This window comes from Neofelis nebulosa, chromosome Y, assembly GCF_028018385.1.
Source record: "Neofelis nebulosa isolate mNeoNeb1 chromosome Y, mNeoNeb1.pri, whole genome shotgun sequence".
Taxonomy (NCBI): Eukaryota; Metazoa; Chordata; class Mammalia; order Carnivora; family Felidae; genus Neofelis; species Neofelis nebulosa.
This window is the reverse complement of record NC_080801.1, coordinates 5,851,195-5,868,400: the sequence shown is the minus strand read 5'-3', so window position 1 is coordinate 5,868,400 and position 17,206 is coordinate 5,851,195. Positions and strand designations below refer to the sequence as shown.

Below are 17,206 nucleotides of genomic sequence, written 5' to 3'. Positions count from 1 at the left end.
TTCCTCCTCCTCCACTTCTTCCCTCGCCTGCACCCGATCATTCACTCGTCTTCCTCCTCCTCCTCCTCCTGTAACTCCTCCCAATCCTCTTCCTGCATCTGATCCTCCTCGTCCTCGTCCTTCACCTCTTCCTCCTCCTCCAACTCTTCCTCCTAGGACTCTTCCTCCTTCTCCAGGTCCTCTCCTGCTACTGCCCTTCCTGCCCTACCTCTGACCTTTCACCTCTTCTTCCCTCTGCTCTCGTCCTAGTCAACTCCCTCCTCCAGCTGCTCCTGCTCCTTTGGCTCGCGATCCTCCTCTTCCTGGTGCTCGACATCATCCTCTTCCATTTGTCCTTCTCCTGCACCCAGTCATTCCCTACTCCTTCTCCTCCTCCTCTTCTTCTTCTAACCCCACCCAATCCTCTTCCTCCAACTCTTCCCGCTCCTCCTCTCCCTCCACCTTTTCCTCCTCGGGCTCTTCCTCCTTCTGCTCCTACACTTCTACTCATGCTCTTCCACCCTGGCTCTATCTTTTCTCCTCATCCTCTTCCCTCTGATCTCGCCCTCCTCAACATCCTCCCGCAGCCGCTCCTACTCCTTTGGCTCGTGCTCCTCCTCATCCCGGACATCCTCCTCCTCCACTTGTTCCCTCTCCTGCACCCAATCATTCACTCCTTCTCCTCCTGCTCTAACGCCTCCCAATCCTCTTCCTCCAACTCCTCCTCATCGCCCTTCTCCTCCTCCTTTAATGCTTCCTCTGGTCATCCTTCTCTTCTCCAGGCACATCTTTGTCCCTTAAGACCACCGCAATCTCCCCTAAGAACGGGAGCAATAGCTCTCGCACTGCCCCCAAGTCATCCGCAATGAGCACCGGACCCTGAGGCATGGGCCCTGACAAGCCTTTGTGTCCCTGCAAAAGGAGCCTGGCAACCTCCCAGGCCTCCCGGGGAGACCTGGTAGTGGGAACCTGGGAGCAGCGACAGGATCCCCAGTGCAGCGACACCCAAGGGACGATCATATTGTGCTCTGTCTTTTCAACAACACCTACAGCATTATCGGACCTAGAGGCCGGGCCCCAACGGGCCTCACACGCGACCCCTGACCAGCCAGCCCTGTGTCGGCAGTGCCATCCAGGAGGAAGCTCACCGACACACATGCCAGGCCTGGGACCCAAAGGCGCTTCGAACACCCGCTAGGCAGATAAGGTCAGGGCTAGGTTACTGCATGGGACCTGATGCATCCCTACAGTCGTCCCCAATTCCTTGTAGGACAGGTCGGACCTCCTCCACCGGGCCATGGGGTCTCCATGCTGTCAGCTGGCAGCAGCCAACACATGACCAGCGGTACTGGGACACCGTCCAGCCTTCCCTCTCATGCTGGATGGTGGCTGCGTGTTTACCGAAAGCCCTGTATGGGGGCAACGGGCTATGTGGAAGGCAGGTAGGCGGGTAGCCAGGCACAGACGAGACCACCCGCTGTGATCCCGCAGGGTCACTGGGACTTCACTTCCATCTGGCCCACACGCAAATCCTAGGGATGGGGCTTTGGGGGCAGTGCGAAGCCTTGCAGCTTCAGCGTCAAGGAGCTGGGCACACACACCTGTGGGCACAGCCGGCAGCAGACTGGGACCAGTGTTCCTCCCTAGGCCCCTTTGAACCTCCACCACCTGAGAAGAATACGGGAGGGGCTGTAAGGCTTTAGATTCCCCAAAGCACACACAGAGTGGGCCACGTGCTGCCCACTGCGGTTTGGGGCGGGGCAGGTGGAGCCCGGTCAGAATCCTGACCACACTGTCCACAGCATCCTCCGTCGACATGCAACCGCTGAGACGCTGAGAAAGGAACCCAGTTCCCCATTTTCGTGAGGCCAGGAATCGACAAAGCCTGAGGCTAATCAGGGTCGCCCGCACAGGGACTGAGAGGCTCATTCTGGCACCCCGTACGTGCAAGGGGAACAGAGTTCTGGGACACACCTTGACATGTCCCCAGCCCAGCTGCAGCGACAGTGGTGATCTTGTGCTGCGGGGAGAGGTGTTGCTGGCAAGGAACTGTCCCCTCAGAGAGCAGCTGGCAGGCTGCTCACCTGCCCATCCACACACGGATCCCCACACACCATCCTGTATGGCACCCCTGGGGGTCTCAAGTCACCTGAGGTCTAGGGTCCAAGCTCGTCCCTTTCCCTGGGCCTGGTGCACAGGAAGCAGAGAGGAGAGCCCCGAGGAACAGCTGACTCGTGACAAAACATGGCACGTCTGCCAAGAGCAGACATTCTTGCTGGACGGCTCCCTCCAGGGAAATACCTACGCCCTCTGCACACCACGTAGCCTGACAGGTTGGGTTCCCTAGCTACTCTGTGCACAAAGCCTGGGCACAACCATGTAGCCCCTACGTATTTGCTACTGTAGGCCCACCAGGGCAACGCAACACACACACACACAGACACACAGACACACACACACACACACACACACACACACACATACACACTCACTCCCACATAGACACACACTAACACACACACAAGCACACTCACTCACAAGTGGTCCACTGGCCACTGGGCACAGGCTTTCCTCCCCTCGGCCCCCCTCTTGACCTTGCACCAATTTCCCTTTTGCATCCTGACTTGAGCCCTCTGGCACAGCAACGATTGCACCCATCCTGCCGATTACCATCAGGACTCAGGAGGGAAGGGACTGCACTCTTGTATTCTGGCACCTGACTGTCCCACCTAAGCACCTCATCCACAGAGACCCATGTGTCTCTCCTTGTCTCTCCAGCGGCTACACACCCACTCCTGCACACACAGAGACACACGGCTATGCAATCGCACGAACACATGCACGCTCACACTGCTTCACCACCACGGATCTCAGGCCCAGTTTGCCACAGACACCCGCACACACTCGCAGGAACTGACGCTGGATCTCCGCCCTCGCGCGTAGTCTCTCCATGAAATCTCACTCATAAGCCTCGCTGCTGCCCACAACCTACACCTGCCTCTTCCCCTCACACATCTCCCATCCTGAGCCACTGTCTGAGGACAGGGCTCGGGGTCAAAGGGGCCCCGGGTGTGGGAGGCAGCAGCAAGGTATACTGGCATCGACTGTGAGGAGCTTGCCTACTCCTGAGTTCTCCGGGGACACGGGGCCTTAGCTCTGATCCTGACTGGAGGCTTTGTTCCCTGGATTCTATCTCACCAAGGACAGGACACCCTTCTGGGAGCAACGGTCCTGGCTGAATCCCACCAAGGCCTGGCCACACTGTACCAGGACCCAATGGACCAATTTGGTCCCACTGTGCAATCCCCTTCCCTGCCTTTCGGCTTTGGCCTATACAACAGGTCTCCAAATAACAGGTCTGTCTCTTCCTCCTCCTCTTTCCAGGCTCTGCCTGCCCAAGAAGGCAGGCCTCAGTGCACATGGCAACACCTGCCCCACACCAGGACTGCACCTCTCCTGCACACACAGAATCACCCGGGCAGTGGCTAGGACAGTCACACTCAGGTCCCGATCTCGTCGTCCCTCCTGAGGTCCCCATAAACACATACACACACACACACACACACACACACACACACACACACACACACACACAAACAGAAGGGTTTTCAACGTCCTGTATGTGTCCACATAAACATCATGGAAACTCTTCAAGGCTGCCACACGTTATCTCTTCCTCAATTCTCTCCGGGGCACGTAGAAGACAGGAGACTCATCCACCCATCTCTTCCAGCACTCGTGGTGTCCTCCATTGTTTCTGCATGGGCAAAGATAGAAGCTCTGCGCATTCACCCCACACAGATGCAGAGCCCCTGACTCATGTGGGCACACGCAGACACATTTGCGTACACGCTCACACACACACCCCCACGCAACAGACACCAAGAATGATACGGGATATTGGCAAATACTTCCCAGCTGGTGTCACTCTTGTGCCTCGCCCTTTTGCGATCCCCCTTGCTTTCTCACCCAGGGATTCATTTCCAGCCCCCAATGGCCTTGGACCAGTTCTAAGAATGGCTGTGAGGTTGCGCGAGGACATGGCGTGGTGGGGCACATGGAAGGAAGTGCGAGATTCTCACCACAGTGGCGTCTGGGGACACGTCAGCTCCTGACCCAAAGACTGGCAGGCAAATCCAGACTGAAGGAGCAGGGGGAAGTCCGGGAGAGGGCGGACATCCACGGGGAGCATTTGTGGTGGAGAAGCATTGCTCGTCCTGAGTTGCTCTCCAAAGCCCCAGCCCACAGCACAACTGCATTTGGTTTGCAGGCTTCGACCCTCTGTGTGTTTGCAGCTGAGTCTGTGCAGGTCCCCTGTCATCCTCCCACCCTCTCCCCATGCTACCTGTGTCCCTGTCTCGGCGGACCTTCCATTTCCAAGCCAATGTCTGGCCCACGTTCCCTTGCCCATACAACACACAGGTCAACACACCGCATACTGGGGTTCTCACCGACACGTGCGCACGTCAGATCACTGTCTTCTGGTCCCTTCCTCCCTCAGGTAGTACTGCAGGGGATTGGGCCACAGGTCCTCGATGATGATCTGGAAGGGGACACAGGCCGGCACCACATTGGGCATAGCCCATTCTCCTCTCTGGCCGGGGGCCACCCACATTCCCACTGCTGACGAAGGCCTCAGGGGCCCCACCTCGGCAATCCTGTTCGCCCCTGGGCAGCTGTGCTCACACAGCCAGTTGAACAAGTTAAGGCTGGTGGGGTCATGCCTGCGACTGGGAGCTCCACGTTCATAATCCCAGAACCACTGGACTGGAGTGGAATGCGATGCCCTGTAGCCTGCAGGAAGAGAGGATTTGAGGAGCAACCTGATGGCCTCCTCCCCACCCACCTCCCCCTCCCCGTCGCCCTCCCGCATGCCCCTGATTCATGCTCCTCACCCCCTGCCCCGCACCATCATGGGACCCACACCCTACCAGCAAAGCTAAGCTGATACTCCTTAATGATCACTGGGTTCCGGAAGTACGGGTTGGCCCCAAAGAAAAACATCACTCTGCAGCGGTACTTGGGATGGCCCACTTCTTCCACCTGCCGTGAGCAATGGGACAGGAGGGGGCAAGTGTCCTCCCTCGGGCTCCCGAGCTACTTGCCTGGCTGTGAGGGTGAGTACCTTTGCCTCACCCTCTCCCGCCCAAATCCCACACCCGACGGGACGGCCCCCAGCCACAGCCTCCCCGGTCTGACCTCCAAGTCGACCACGTAGCTGAGCACGTCTTTGTCCTGGGCACCCATCATGGCCGACAACTGGGGGTGATTCAGAATCTGTGCTGTGTCAAGGAGCTGTGCCTTCAGATGCTGTGGAAACAGACACACACCCCCTCCAAACCTCCCAGGCTAAGAGCAAAGGACGGGATCATGGCATTTGCAGAAACACCAGGAAACACTAGTCCCCACACTCCTCAGCCTCTGCAAATGCATCAGACCCCATCGACACTGGGCAGTCCGTTGGCTTCCTGTACCTCCCACGCTGTCTGCACACAGCAGGGAGAGACTCCACTGCCTGCACTCCTCACAGTTCCTTCCTATATCTGACCTGTGTGGGCTGCCAGCAGCCCATCATAGCTTGGGATGTCGGCCTGTGCACTGACCCCTCCTCACGGCTGGGTTTCTTGGCATATTCCCGTGAAGACCTAGGTTGTCACCAGCCTTCTGAGTGCAGATGGAAGAACATGGCTTACAGGAACCCGACTGCCCACTTACGATGCAAGCGGAGGGTGTGGGAGGGAGAAAGAGATCAAGAAGCACGGACGAGGAGGGCCGAGGAGGGAAAAGAAATAGACACAGTGACACAGCCAGTCCGGAGAGAAAGACATGGGTGGGACCCAGCCGGAGCCTGAGGACAGAGAGGGAAGCAGCGGTGGACATACCAGGAGAGAATCCTGTGTGTGTGTGTGTGTGTGTGTGTGTGTGTGTGTGTGTGTGTGTGTGTGTATGTCAGGGTCTGTGCAGGCAGCTTGTACCCCGTTCGGAGTGGGTCTGAGTCGTCCTACTGTCTGGCAAAGGGGCGTGGCGTGCTTCCACTAAAGGCCATGAGTGTGTGTCTGAAAAGCTCTCCTTTGACGGAACTGCTAAGAAACCGTGCACAGCCTGTGAATGTGAAGGTGGGTGTGCGGCCTGTGTAACTCTCCCATTTTGCAGCGAAATATTTCCTTGCTTTATCTGCTCTGAGTGAAGGCTGCTTTGTGCTACCCTAGCTCTGGTAGCATGGGGACACATGACTCGCGTCCGCAAATAATGTTTGAGAGCAGCCTGCAGGCCAATGTTGGCGGAGACCAAGAGGAAGCAGCTCCAAGTCCCCGGGTCCCCCCGTGCCCAACAACCGCCCCTGTGCAAGGCCTTACACTGGATCCCAGACCACACCAACCCAGGGCCAGGGACCATTCCCCAGCTCTCCTCCCTCGGGGCCATCGCCCTGAGGCACCCTGCTCTCAGTGCCCAGCCCTCCTGCACAACAGCCCCCGCCATCACCCACCAGCACAAGGAAGGATACCGCCTGGGCCCAGAAGCCAGGGATGTGCTTGATGACGGCCCTTCTGTGATCCAGGTGAGAAATCCGCCTCCGAAGAATCCTGCGCTTCAGCCGCCGTAAGGCCCTGGAATCCTGGGCATTCCCAGCGCTGATCTCCAGCTGAAGACGCTCCAGCACTGCCAGTGGGTCCTGGGCTGAGGCAGGACGCAGCGCTGCCTCTCGCTGCTGCAGCTCCTGTGAGAGCGGGGGCCCCTCCTCCGCCTCTGCATCTGCCTCGCGCTTCTCCTCTTGCTCCTGAATCTCCTCCTGCTGCTGTCTCTCAACTTCCACCTCCTCCTCCTCGTGCATGTCCTCTGCTTCTGGCTTGGCTTCCTCAGAATTCTCCTCTCCAGCCACCTCTTCCTCGGTCGCCCCCCCGCCGTCCTCTTCCTCCTCCCCGATCACCACCTCAGCCGCCACCATTCCGTCATCCAATATCAGCACCAATTCCTCCGCTGGGCTTGCCACCTGTATCTCACACCCGGCCTGGGCTTCCTGCACACGATGGGCGCTTGCCGCCCCTGAACCTGGGGACTGCGGCCAACCCACGCCCTCCAGCGCCCCTGCACTCCCGCGGGTCCGGGACTCTCGACCTTTCTCATCCGGGACGATCAGGGTCCAGGGTCGACGGGAATCGCTGCTTTTTCCGGACCGCGACACGCTGGCCATGACTCTCCGCCCCGGCCCCAGTGTAGCTAGGGCAGCCTCAGGACAAGGACAGGGAAATGGCAGCCGGTGGGGGGAGCCTTGGCCGCAAGACCTTTAGCTCCCTGCTGCCTCCCGCCTCAGCCCGCCCAAGTTGGGCGCAGGCGCACAGGCTCTGGGATTTGAGGACTCCGCATTGGCTGTGGCTGCTGTGGAGGAGGGGCCGAGACAGAGGCAGTGAAGAGTGGGCGCATGCGGCCTGGGGCGAAGTGGTTCCAGGGCAGGTCAGGCCCGCTGGCCAGCTTCGCGGAACAATGAGTTGCAAGACAGCAAGACAGGGTGCTGGTGGCCAGCAAGCGCGCGCCAGCGGCCGGTCCGGGCTCTGGAGCAAGTGCCCAGCCACCAGCGTGAGCCCCGTTTTGCCGCATGTCCTCTTCAGCGCTGTCACCTTCCAGGCCTGACTTGCGAGGTCCCCGGTATCACACAATCTGTGGTCGCTTGTACACCCTTTCCCCAGAGGCCTCAGTACGGGCACCAGAGCATTCAGCACAGGAACGTCCACGCCGTGAGCCACTGCATGCTCCGTCCCTTGCCCCTTCTTCATGAAGCTGGGGCAAGGCCTGGAGAAGTCCTTAGGTGTCGCGCCTACTGGGGCCACATGGCCGTCCGCACGGTTTCTCCTCCCTGGCCGTCAGGCTGAGGGCAGCGGTAAGGTGGGTGCCCACCCAGAACCGGTGACACCCACCCTAGATCCACCCCAGTGCCGTGTCCCTGCCAGAAAGCAGCTCAGTAGACCTCACTGCACTGCAAATGAGAGCAAAGAACAACCCCCAGAGCCCCATCTGCCACTGGTGCCCTACTGATCTCCGTGCAGAGGGCCAGGGAGGTGGGGTAGTAGGATTTAGCAGTTTGCTCCGGTCCGGAAATCTAACCTTCCACTAAAAGAAGGACGACTCCAACCAAGCAGGGCACTTAGGGGGCCCTTCACCGAGTATTGCAAACTTGTCTGTGTCTGTCTCTGAGAAAGCCCCGTGCCTGCTTTCACTAGTACACACGATAGCAGACGAGTTCCCTTCACATTTCCCAGGCGCCAACGAGAATTCTGAAGAAGCATGCACCCAGACACAGAAGGTCCACTGAGAGAGACAGCGAGAAAGAGACACACAGAGAGAGGGAGCTATAGAGGGAGAGAGAGAGACACGTGCAAGCAGATGAAGGAAGGACGAGTGGAGGGGAAGACCGGCCTGGAGAGGGAGAGTCCCAGGGAGATTGGCGGGACTGACAGGGAGGAGGAGCAAGACAAGAAGAGACAGAGGGGCACCTATTACAAGGAAGACCGGCGGAGACAGGGGGAGGCAGTAGTGATGGAGAGGAGGGAGACGAAGACAAAGAGAGCTGGAAGGAAAGTGGGAGGGAGGGACAGGAAGAAGACAAGGGAGGGGGAGGCAAGGAGAGGGTAGGAGGAAGGAGAGCAGGGGCAGCCGAGGCAGAGACAGGTGGGCTGACTCTGAAGACAGGGCAACTGCAGTGTGCAGTTTCACCTGGTGAAATTCACCTGTGCAATTTGCACAGAGACGAATGCTGTACAGTGGTCAGCCCTCAGCACAAAAGGCACCACTCCGACCTGGACCTTAAGGGCAGTCTGAAACGAACCCTGAACTAGAAGGAAGCTAGTTCTAGCTTCCTAGACTGAGGAATGACTGAGGTCATTCGGGGTGAGGAAGAGGGCACCGCAGGGAAGAACACCAGGACCCGATCCCCACAGGGCTGCTGGAAGCCCTGTAGTTACCAGCAGGAGACAGGAAACGGGACTGCCGGAAAGACACAGCAGAGATTTAGGCACAGCACGTGCGGGAAGAAATCACGTCCCAAAGCTCAGCAAACTCAAGCAAAGGCAGAGGCTGCACATGCATGAATGTCAATGCTGTCTGAGTGGAACCAACGAGGTTCTCACAGATGCCCAGGAAATGTGCTCAACTCTGAGAACCCTCGCCTCTGGCAAGCTTCTCATCCAAAGCGACTCATCACGGAGAAAGGGTGCACCGTGAGCAAAAGAGCCAAGGTCTCCTTCGGATCCCCGGACGCAGACAGGTGATCCGCCCAGTACTGTCAAGCCAATGGATGGTTATAAAGCTTACCTTCCACCACAGTGATGGAGGAAACTGGCACCCGAGGGGAGGACAATGAGTGAGAACCGCATCCCAGGCTGTAGGCTAAGGACAGACCATCAAGCTGTATTGGAAGGTCATGAGACCGTGACTCAAATGTCTGTACAGACACAGAGCGTCTGCAGAAGCACGAGGGCTGGATAGTTGTAAGCAGGTGGCGGGATTTCTAAGTCTGCGCTGCCTGTATGATACGAAAGGCTAACACGTGCAAGCAGAGCTATGCCCGTGTGATGCGGATCAGCCTCCTGAGGCGGTACTTTGTACCCTGTGGAGGACCTGGGACACGCATGCAGGCGGGCTCCTTGTGCACCTCTGCCACCAAGCACATAGGTGGGAAACGTAGGGCCAAAGGGCTCGCCGCCGGGCTTAGTGTGGCTCACCCTTGGGCGGGTGCATTGAGCATCGGTGCAGAAAGCACGGGGCTCACTGAAAGAGGCCAGCCCCTGACAGAAGCACAGTGGTGGTGAGCCCTGCCTGATGGATTCCTGAGGAGACTAAAGGAGTTAAAGGCATGCAGTCCACCAGAGAGCAGAGTGGTGTTAATCAGGGGAGGGTGCGATGAGGAGGTGTCGGGCCTCGGGTGTGAAGATGCAGTCCTGCCGTGTGCATGAGTTCTGGAGATCTAACTTGCACAGGGCAGCCGTAAGCAATGCTTCACCGCCTCGTCAGATTCCTCAGAGGCAAGGGCTCTCACCACAAACAAAGAGGGGTCGCTGAGAAATGTCCCGGTGAAGGTGGCTGGACGGAGCGCTTGCACGTGAAGGATACGGGCACATCCGTCACTGCCCGTTGTGTCCCTCACTCACGCACTAGTCCTGGGGGACTAAGCTGAGCTCAGAACCCAGCAGTCACAGGGGTCAGCCTCGTTCCCGCAAACATGAATCAGACTCCCAGGTAGGACGTAATGGACAAATTAGGGACCAGAACACACAGGAGGCACACGGAAACGAGACACACACTGGCAGGGGAAAGTCTCTCCCAGCCAGGAACATGCCACATGGCAAAAGAGTAAGTGGGAAAACGTTGCTGGACCGCTTTACACAATTTACGCGTGCATGTGCAAGGTGCAGGCCAGTGACGTTTGAGCCCCTCAGGTGCAAAGGGTTTGAAAACAGAGGGACAGAAAATAGAGGTGTGACTGCATGCTCACAGCAAGGCAGCTGCATTTGGGGACATGAACTGGCTGGCAGTGAGTGCATGGCCAATCCTCTGACGAAGGTCCTCCAGGCACGGAAGGATTTCTGGCTCCTGGAACACATAACAGAATGCGCAGAAGCCCCTCCACCTGACAGCAGGACAGCAATTGGATCTGTCAGTGGAAGAAAGGGTTTGAATTCAGAGGGAAACACACTCAAGCGCAGAAGCATACATCAAAGTCAAGACAGGCCACCAGAGCCACAGCTGACACAAGACACAGGTGTGCAGAGACGAAGGCGGTTACACGGGTACAGCTGTGCCCACTTAGGCCAGGCAAGGAGGCATCACCAGAGAGGTGTCGGCACAGGCAAAGCCAGGAAAAGACACAAACACGCCAGGGCTCACTCAGGGAGACAGAGGAGCACAGGCAAAGCAAGACATTTCCTGTGCACAGAGGACAACATGACGATCCCAACAGACCAATGAGAGACACGTGTGGTTCAGGAACATGGAAGTCAGAAGGCTCCTGAATTGCTGAGGGTGTCCTCTCTCAAGGGACAGCACTCTGGAGCCCACACACGCTGATGTTGGGGTGGAAGAGGCCGCTGGGCAGCAGATACAGTTGTGCAGGCGGTTTAGCAGCTCCTGGACCCTAGGGGTCCCCAGGGAGTGCTGCGCATTAGGGAGGAAATCCGGGGCTGCCGTGTGTGCAGCATGAGGGCTGTAATCCCTCGGACACAGAGCACCAAGGCCTCTGACCACGGACCTCATGTGTCCACACTTGAGGGTTTGGCTCTGGGGGCCGTGAATGCAACCACACCCACACCTTGTCCGTACCTTGTCTTTGGGACAGGCCGGGCGGAAACATCACCCTGGCCCCTAAGGAGGTATTGGCTGGAGATATTAACGTGTGGGGGACCCTGTGTTCACCTGTCCCGTAAAGTGTTCCTGCTCGGCAAGACCTATCAAGTAACGGCCTGTTTGTGCAGAAAGATGCCCCAAGGGGCCCAGCCTCATGACCACTGAGGCCGTATTCCCACTGCAGAATCATGGGCCATACTTTCTTTGGATGTTCACACCCAAAGACTCGGGTCAGCACAGGGAGCTTTTCCTGGGTACCCTGACATTTACACATCAAGCAGCTGAGAAGACGTGCTTCTCCAGCCAGTGTGCAGACAGCAGCGAGAGAAAGACCTGCCTTCCCTTCTAGAGAGTGCGACAGCTTCCGCCCTGGAAGAGGTGAGGCTTGGTTGCACAGATCCTCAACTCCACAGCCTGGTGACACGCTGCTGACCATGTTGTCTGCATACTGAGAGGGACAAGAGGCCTCCATGCATTGGGACTGCCCTCGCCTTCCCTGGAATAGAGCCACTGCAGAGAAGGCTCTTGTACTGCAGAGCTGTGCAGTGGGGATCCTGGGGGGCTTGGGCAGCTTGGGAGACAGGAATATTAGTGTCGGGATGTCACTCTCAGGCACGCTGTGCTGGGGGCCGTGTTACTTGGGGATACAGAAGAGCCTGCGATGGACAAGGCTGAACTCTGTCTACTGCACTGCTAGCACGGTGGAGCTTTTGCCCCATCCCTAGCACAGACATCTCTGGCAAGCAGCCATCTGCTCTGTAAGGAGTACCCCCGCACTCACGTCGTCGCAGGTGAGGCTCGTCCCAGTCCTTTCTAAGCTCCAGGCCTGCCCGGCACCTCTGCACAGAATGCTAAGGCCTCACAAGTCCATCGTTCCCTATGTGGCTGAGGCAGCCTTTGTCCTGGCACTCAGGCAAAGGAACACAGGCTGCCTGGGACGACGCGACCTCCCTGAGCGCCTGCTGGTGTTTGCACTTGGGAGTCTTCTCACAAGTCTCACATGGCGTGTTGGACACAGGGCTTAAGCCTGTGGACACAGAGGAAGAACATCACCCGACTCATCACGGCTGATGATGAGAGGGCAGAGGGCACACGGGAGAGGATGGTGTGTTCGTGCCCTGTAAGAGCTCCACCTCCCCGCGACCCTCCCCTCTGTTGGCTTGCAATCTGGGAGACCCATTCGTAACCAGAGGTCTTTTCAAAAACAGCGAAGTTCACACAAGGGCATCAGTACTAGGACTCCTTCAGGAGTCGTGTGTGTGTGTGTGTGTGTGTGTGTGTGTGTGTGTGAATAAGTGAAGCGGTGTTTGGGAGGCTCAGCTTCAGGAAGTGGAACCAGAAAAGTTGGCTGTGATTTTGGAGTTGCGTGAGACTGTAGTGGGCTGTTTTCTCTGCAGCGTGTACGTTGTCCCTGTCAACTGTGCCTGAAGCAGAACTTCATCGGTCTTACCCACCCACTCTCCCTCTGGTCCCTCGGTTCCTTCCCCTGGACACCAATCTTACAACCTGCTCACAATCCCTCAAATATGTATGGCTGGTCCTGAGATCCTGACCTTGTCCCCAAGACAGTCTGCATTGGGAGACGTCTGAAAACCAGAGGGTAATCAACCCTGGGAATTCCTCCCTGTGTGGCGGTTCACTCAACATGACTGAGGGTGTCCCCATGCGGGATTCTGGGGGCACCATCATGGACATGCCCAAACCCTGAATATTGGACCTCCCTGGCCTGTGCTGGCGTCTCCATTTCCTTGAATTTCCTCCTTTTCACAGGAAAGATAGGAACCTGGGCACTGGCCTTTCTCTCAGGTTTGTGCCCTGGCCTCCCTCACCCAAGTCCCCATTGCTTCAATCTTACTGACCTCACATGCAATCCCAATGTGTGACCCATCCCTACGGACAATGTCCTACGTCCCGCCCTTCCTTGGAACTCCAATGTGCAGGCACAGAACACTTACACCCCTGGACAGCCGCATGTATACATGGACACGCCCCAGAGCGTACCTGAGAGGAAGACACACAAATCGCTTCATGATATTTATCTCCCATTCTATATTTCTTCAAATGTATTGGACCCCCGCCCTGCGCCACGTGTCACCACCACCCTTGTCCTCATTTCGTGGACAGGAGAATCTTGTGGACCATCGGTGAGCATCGGAAGGGTTTCCACTGGGGTCGATGAAGTGCGATGCTCCTTCATACTCTTCTCTAGATCGTGCATATCCCTGGGATATATGGGTACACACAGACACACACACACACACACAGACACACACACACACACACACACACAGGACAGGTGAGAGTCTGATCTTGGCCCTGATTAAGGTTGCTTGAATGTTTCCAAACGGAAAGTAGAATGGGAGGGTGTGATAAGCTGTGCCAAAGCTGACAAGGGGCTCCCGAAGCCAGACAACATGTGGGATGGTGGTAGGAGGCCTGACGGTGGGGTTCATGGTCCGGGAATGACAGTTGTCACCGTGCTATCTGATGAGCCAGCTTTGGTTGTCCCGCTTTGCTCATTCTTTTTGTCTAGCCCCCTTCCCACCTTCAGGCTCCCCAAAGGGAAAAGCCTCTTTGACACGTTACTTCTTAAGACTCCCCGTCTCAGGCCGATGCCCTTTTGACCTGGTGTCACCTCCTGTGCCACTGTGAGTCTCGGTGCCTCCATGCAGAAGAGAATTGTGCCACGGACCCCACGGCACACATTTCAGTGCCCACACCCTTGGCTGCTCACCTCTTTCCCTCTCAGTTCTCTCTCCTGGGGCCTCCTTCATCTTGAAATACGGCAGGGGATTGGGCCAAAGATCCTCTATGATTATCTGGTAGGGGAGACAGGCCAGGCCTCAGGTAGCTATCCCACGCAGTGGGGGAACCCATGAAAATCACCTCCCTTCCTTGTTACAGGGCCTCACCACCTCAGCAATCCTGCTAGAGCCGGCAAAGCTGTGGTCAGAGAACCAGTTGAAGAAGTTGAGGCTGCTGTTGTCATGCCTGCGTCTGTAGGCCTCCTGTCTGTACCTTGGGTGCCACTGGATGGGACTGGAATGAGACGCCCTATACCCTGCAGGAAGACGAGTATGTGAGACGGCGCCAGAGAACCAGTCACATTCAACCCTCCACCCACTGCCGCCCATGCAGTCAGGGGACACTTACCAGCAAGGCCTAGGACATACTCCTTCGTAACGACTTCATTCTGGAAGTAGGAGTTCTTGACAAAAAACAGCAGGATCTTCCGGCATTCCCTGGGAAACTTGTGTTCCTCCACCTGCCGTGGTACAGTGGGGCAGAAATGTGAAATCTTCTTCCAGGACACCCTCCCTCCCCTGAGGAAGGAACACGTCACTTCTCCCCACCACCTCCCCTCCCCACACGGCCAGCCCCCCACACCACCTCCCACTCCCAGGCCGACCTTCAAATTGGTCCTGTGGCGAAGCATGCTTTCATCGGGCTTACTAATCAGGGCTGACATCTGAGGGTGGTTCACAAACTGCTGCAGGTCAAAGAGCCTTCAGGTGCTGGGCATGAGAGAGCTCGAAGCAGAGAACACGTGTGGACAGCATCCAGGCGTCCTCCCCCCGGGACTGACGTCCTCCCCCAGGGTCTCAAGCCCTCCCCACAGGCTGCGTCCAGGCCCACGGGGTGTCAGGATCGCGCAGGGCTCTGCTAGACACGCACAGGAGGCTGTGCATGCCCAGACGCCCGCAACCACGCCTAGCCTTGTGTGCTCATGAGGACACTGAGGACGCTTACTTCCACACAGCCAGACAGCACACATCCGGTCTCGCGCCGACCAGTGGGCATTCACATCGCCTTCCCCGCAGCAAGATGCTGAGCGGGACCCAGAAACGTGCCCCCACGCGCCTTTGTGTGGGAAGAAGCCCTCGGTCATTTCCCCGTCCTGGCCTGGACCTCCACCGCCACTCCCCACTCTCCCAGCGCTGTTTCCGTGCCAGGTGCGACGTAAAGCACACATGCCTCCCCCACCCCGGCACTGCCCTCCTCCCACACTCATTGCAGAGCCAGGACCGCCGGATGGGATCACGTTTGCACGTTCCCGGCCACTGGAGCGCGGCTTAGCTCCAGTCCCTGTCCTGGGTTCCTCTAAATGTCACCTCCCTTTCCTTCCTCTTGCGCAAGCCCAGCCCCCTCTGGACCCTCCACCAGCAGCAGGAAGGATACAGCCTTGGCCCAGAAACCACGGATGCCCTGGATAAGGGCACTTCTCTGTTCCAGATGACGCTGCCGCCTCTGCCACATCCTGAGTTGGAGTGGAGCGTGCTCCCGGCTGGCTTGTTTATTCACCGGCTGTAGCTCTATCTGAAGGGCCTCCAGAGCCTCCAGTGGGGAAGGGCAAGGACGGAGGCCTGACTCTACCCGCTCCTTCTTCTGCTGCTTCACCTGCAGCTCCTGGGCTTCTTCCACCCATCGGCCTTCCTGCTCACTCGGCTTCTGTTCCTCCTCCTCCTCCCGCTCCTCCTTGTCCTCCTTTCCCTCCACCTCCTCCTCGCCCTGCTGCTGCTCCTCCAGCGCTCCCTTCTCCTGCTCCTCTTCCTCCTCCGTTTGCAATTCTGCTCTCCCTTGGATGGCTCCCACGCCTTCCCTTCCTCCTCCTGCTCCTCCTCCTGGTCCCCTTCCCCTGCCACTGCCGCCGCCGATGCCTCCACCGCCACGGCCGCGCCCGCTTGTACACCCTGGTGCTCCTGCTCCTCCCCTTTCATTTCCGCCAACTCCTCCTCCTTCCGCTCTTCCTCCTTCTGCTTGGGCTTCTGCTGCTCGTCCTCCTTCTAATCTTTGACTCCTGCTGCCTCTCCCCCTCTTCCTCCTCCTCCTCCTTCTGCTCTTCTGTTCCTGCTGCTCCCCCTCGTCCTTCAGGTCCTTCTCCTCGTGAACTTGGACCTTGTCCTTCCCCTGCTCCTGCTCCTCGTCCTCCTCCCCCTTCTTCCTCTGGTCATGCCCCTCTTCCCCACGCGTGTCCTCTTCCGCGGCCGGCACCTCAACCTCCTCCTCCACCAGGCCCCACAGCGCCTCCACCGCCATTATGTCATGCACCAGCGGCACCGATATCTCGCTGGGGCCGCCCACCTGCCTCTCGGGTCGGGCCTGGCCTTCCTGCACAGGCTGTTCGCTTGTGGCCTGCAAGCCTTCGGCCTGCGGCACCTCCGGCGCTGCCGGACGCCCAGTGTCCCCACGGGCCCTCGTCTCTCGACCGCCCCCTTCCCGGTCGAAGGCGGCATGGGGCCTCCGGGCGTCCCCAGTGTTTCGGAAACACGAGTCGCGCAACATGCGGCCCCGGCCCGAGACACCAACTGTGGCTCCTACCGGCGACGAAGCGGGACGTGAAAGCACGGCCCCCCTCCCCAGACCCAGTCAGTGGAGCCCTGAGGGCAATGGCTGGCAACTCGCTCCCCCTTCCTCCCAGAGCCCAAACGTCGAGGGGGCGCATGCGCATGGTGCTGTACCCAGGATGCCTCGGCGGTGGCTATCGCCATGCCGATGCTGCCTCGGAGGCCTTTGTGGTGAGAGGTGTGCGCCTGCGGCTTTGAGGCTGAGGGAGCTCCAAGCCACGCCCAGGCTGCTTCACTGCCTTCGGGACCAATCATAGGGACGGTGGCGTGCGTGGCTTCGGCGGTCCCGCCCCTAGGTCACCAGGAAACTGGGGCGCGTCTGTTGCATAGGCAGGAAGGCTGTGGGCCCCGTGCGGGGCAACTCCTCCGGGGGGCTTGCAGCCGGCCCTCTGTGCGCTCTGGGTGCCCTGTTTGGCTTCTGGCCATGCGAAAGCGACCTTTGCATTCCACGCTGCGCTGGGCACGCGGCTGTCTATACACACGGGTAAAGGGGGACCTCCACGCTTTTCCCATGTACACCGCCACCGTTGTTCATTGTGCCCCTAGTC

The 17,206-nt window shown here is 58.4% G+C and overlaps 2 protein-coding genes across 2 annotated transcripts; both read right to left on the bottom strand.

Annotated features, from left to right (window-relative positions):
• Window positions 1–4,436: 4,436 nt before the first annotated feature.
• On the bottom strand, window positions 4,437–7,171 carry LOC131503430 (testis-specific Y-encoded protein 1-like). The gene is made up of 5 exons (XM_058714900.1): window positions 6,485–7,171; window positions 5,179–5,256; window positions 4,911–5,022; window positions 4,628–4,773; window positions 4,437–4,522 (listed from the first exon to the last, which is right to left on the bottom strand). The coding sequence occupies exons 1-5, from the start codon at window positions 7,169–7,171 to the stop codon at window positions 4,451–4,453; spliced, it is 1,095 nt and encodes a 364-aa protein (XP_058570883.1). The 3' UTR covers window positions 4,437–4,450.
• Window positions 7,172–13,506: 6,335 nt separating this feature from the next.
• Window positions 13,507–16,596, bottom strand: LOC131503476 (testis-specific Y-encoded protein 3-like). Its single transcript, XM_058714946.1, is given in 7 exon segments — window positions 13,507–13,535; window positions 14,048–14,132; window positions 14,229–14,374; window positions 14,467–14,578; window positions 14,723–14,800; window positions 15,493–16,118; window positions 16,281–16,596. Coding segments are annotated over 7 exon segments (1,392 nt in total).
• Between the last annotated feature and the right edge of the window lie 610 nt (window positions 16,597–17,206).

Bases quoted from the DNA above. Each gene is read 5' to 3' on its own strand.
- LOC131503430 (XM_058714900.1), bottom strand. From the start codon at position 7,171: ATGGCCAGCGTGTCGCGGTCCGGAAAAAGCAGCGATTCCCGTCGACCC. The intron at 4,774-4,910 runs GTAGGGTGTGGG...CTCTTCCTGCAG, and splicing joins GTATCAGCTTAGCTTTGCTG to GCTACAGGGCATCGCATTCC. The intron at 4,523-4,627 runs GTGGGGCCCCTG...GTCCCCTTCCAG, and splicing joins GGGCGAACAGGATTGCCGAG to ATCATCATCGAGGACCTGTG.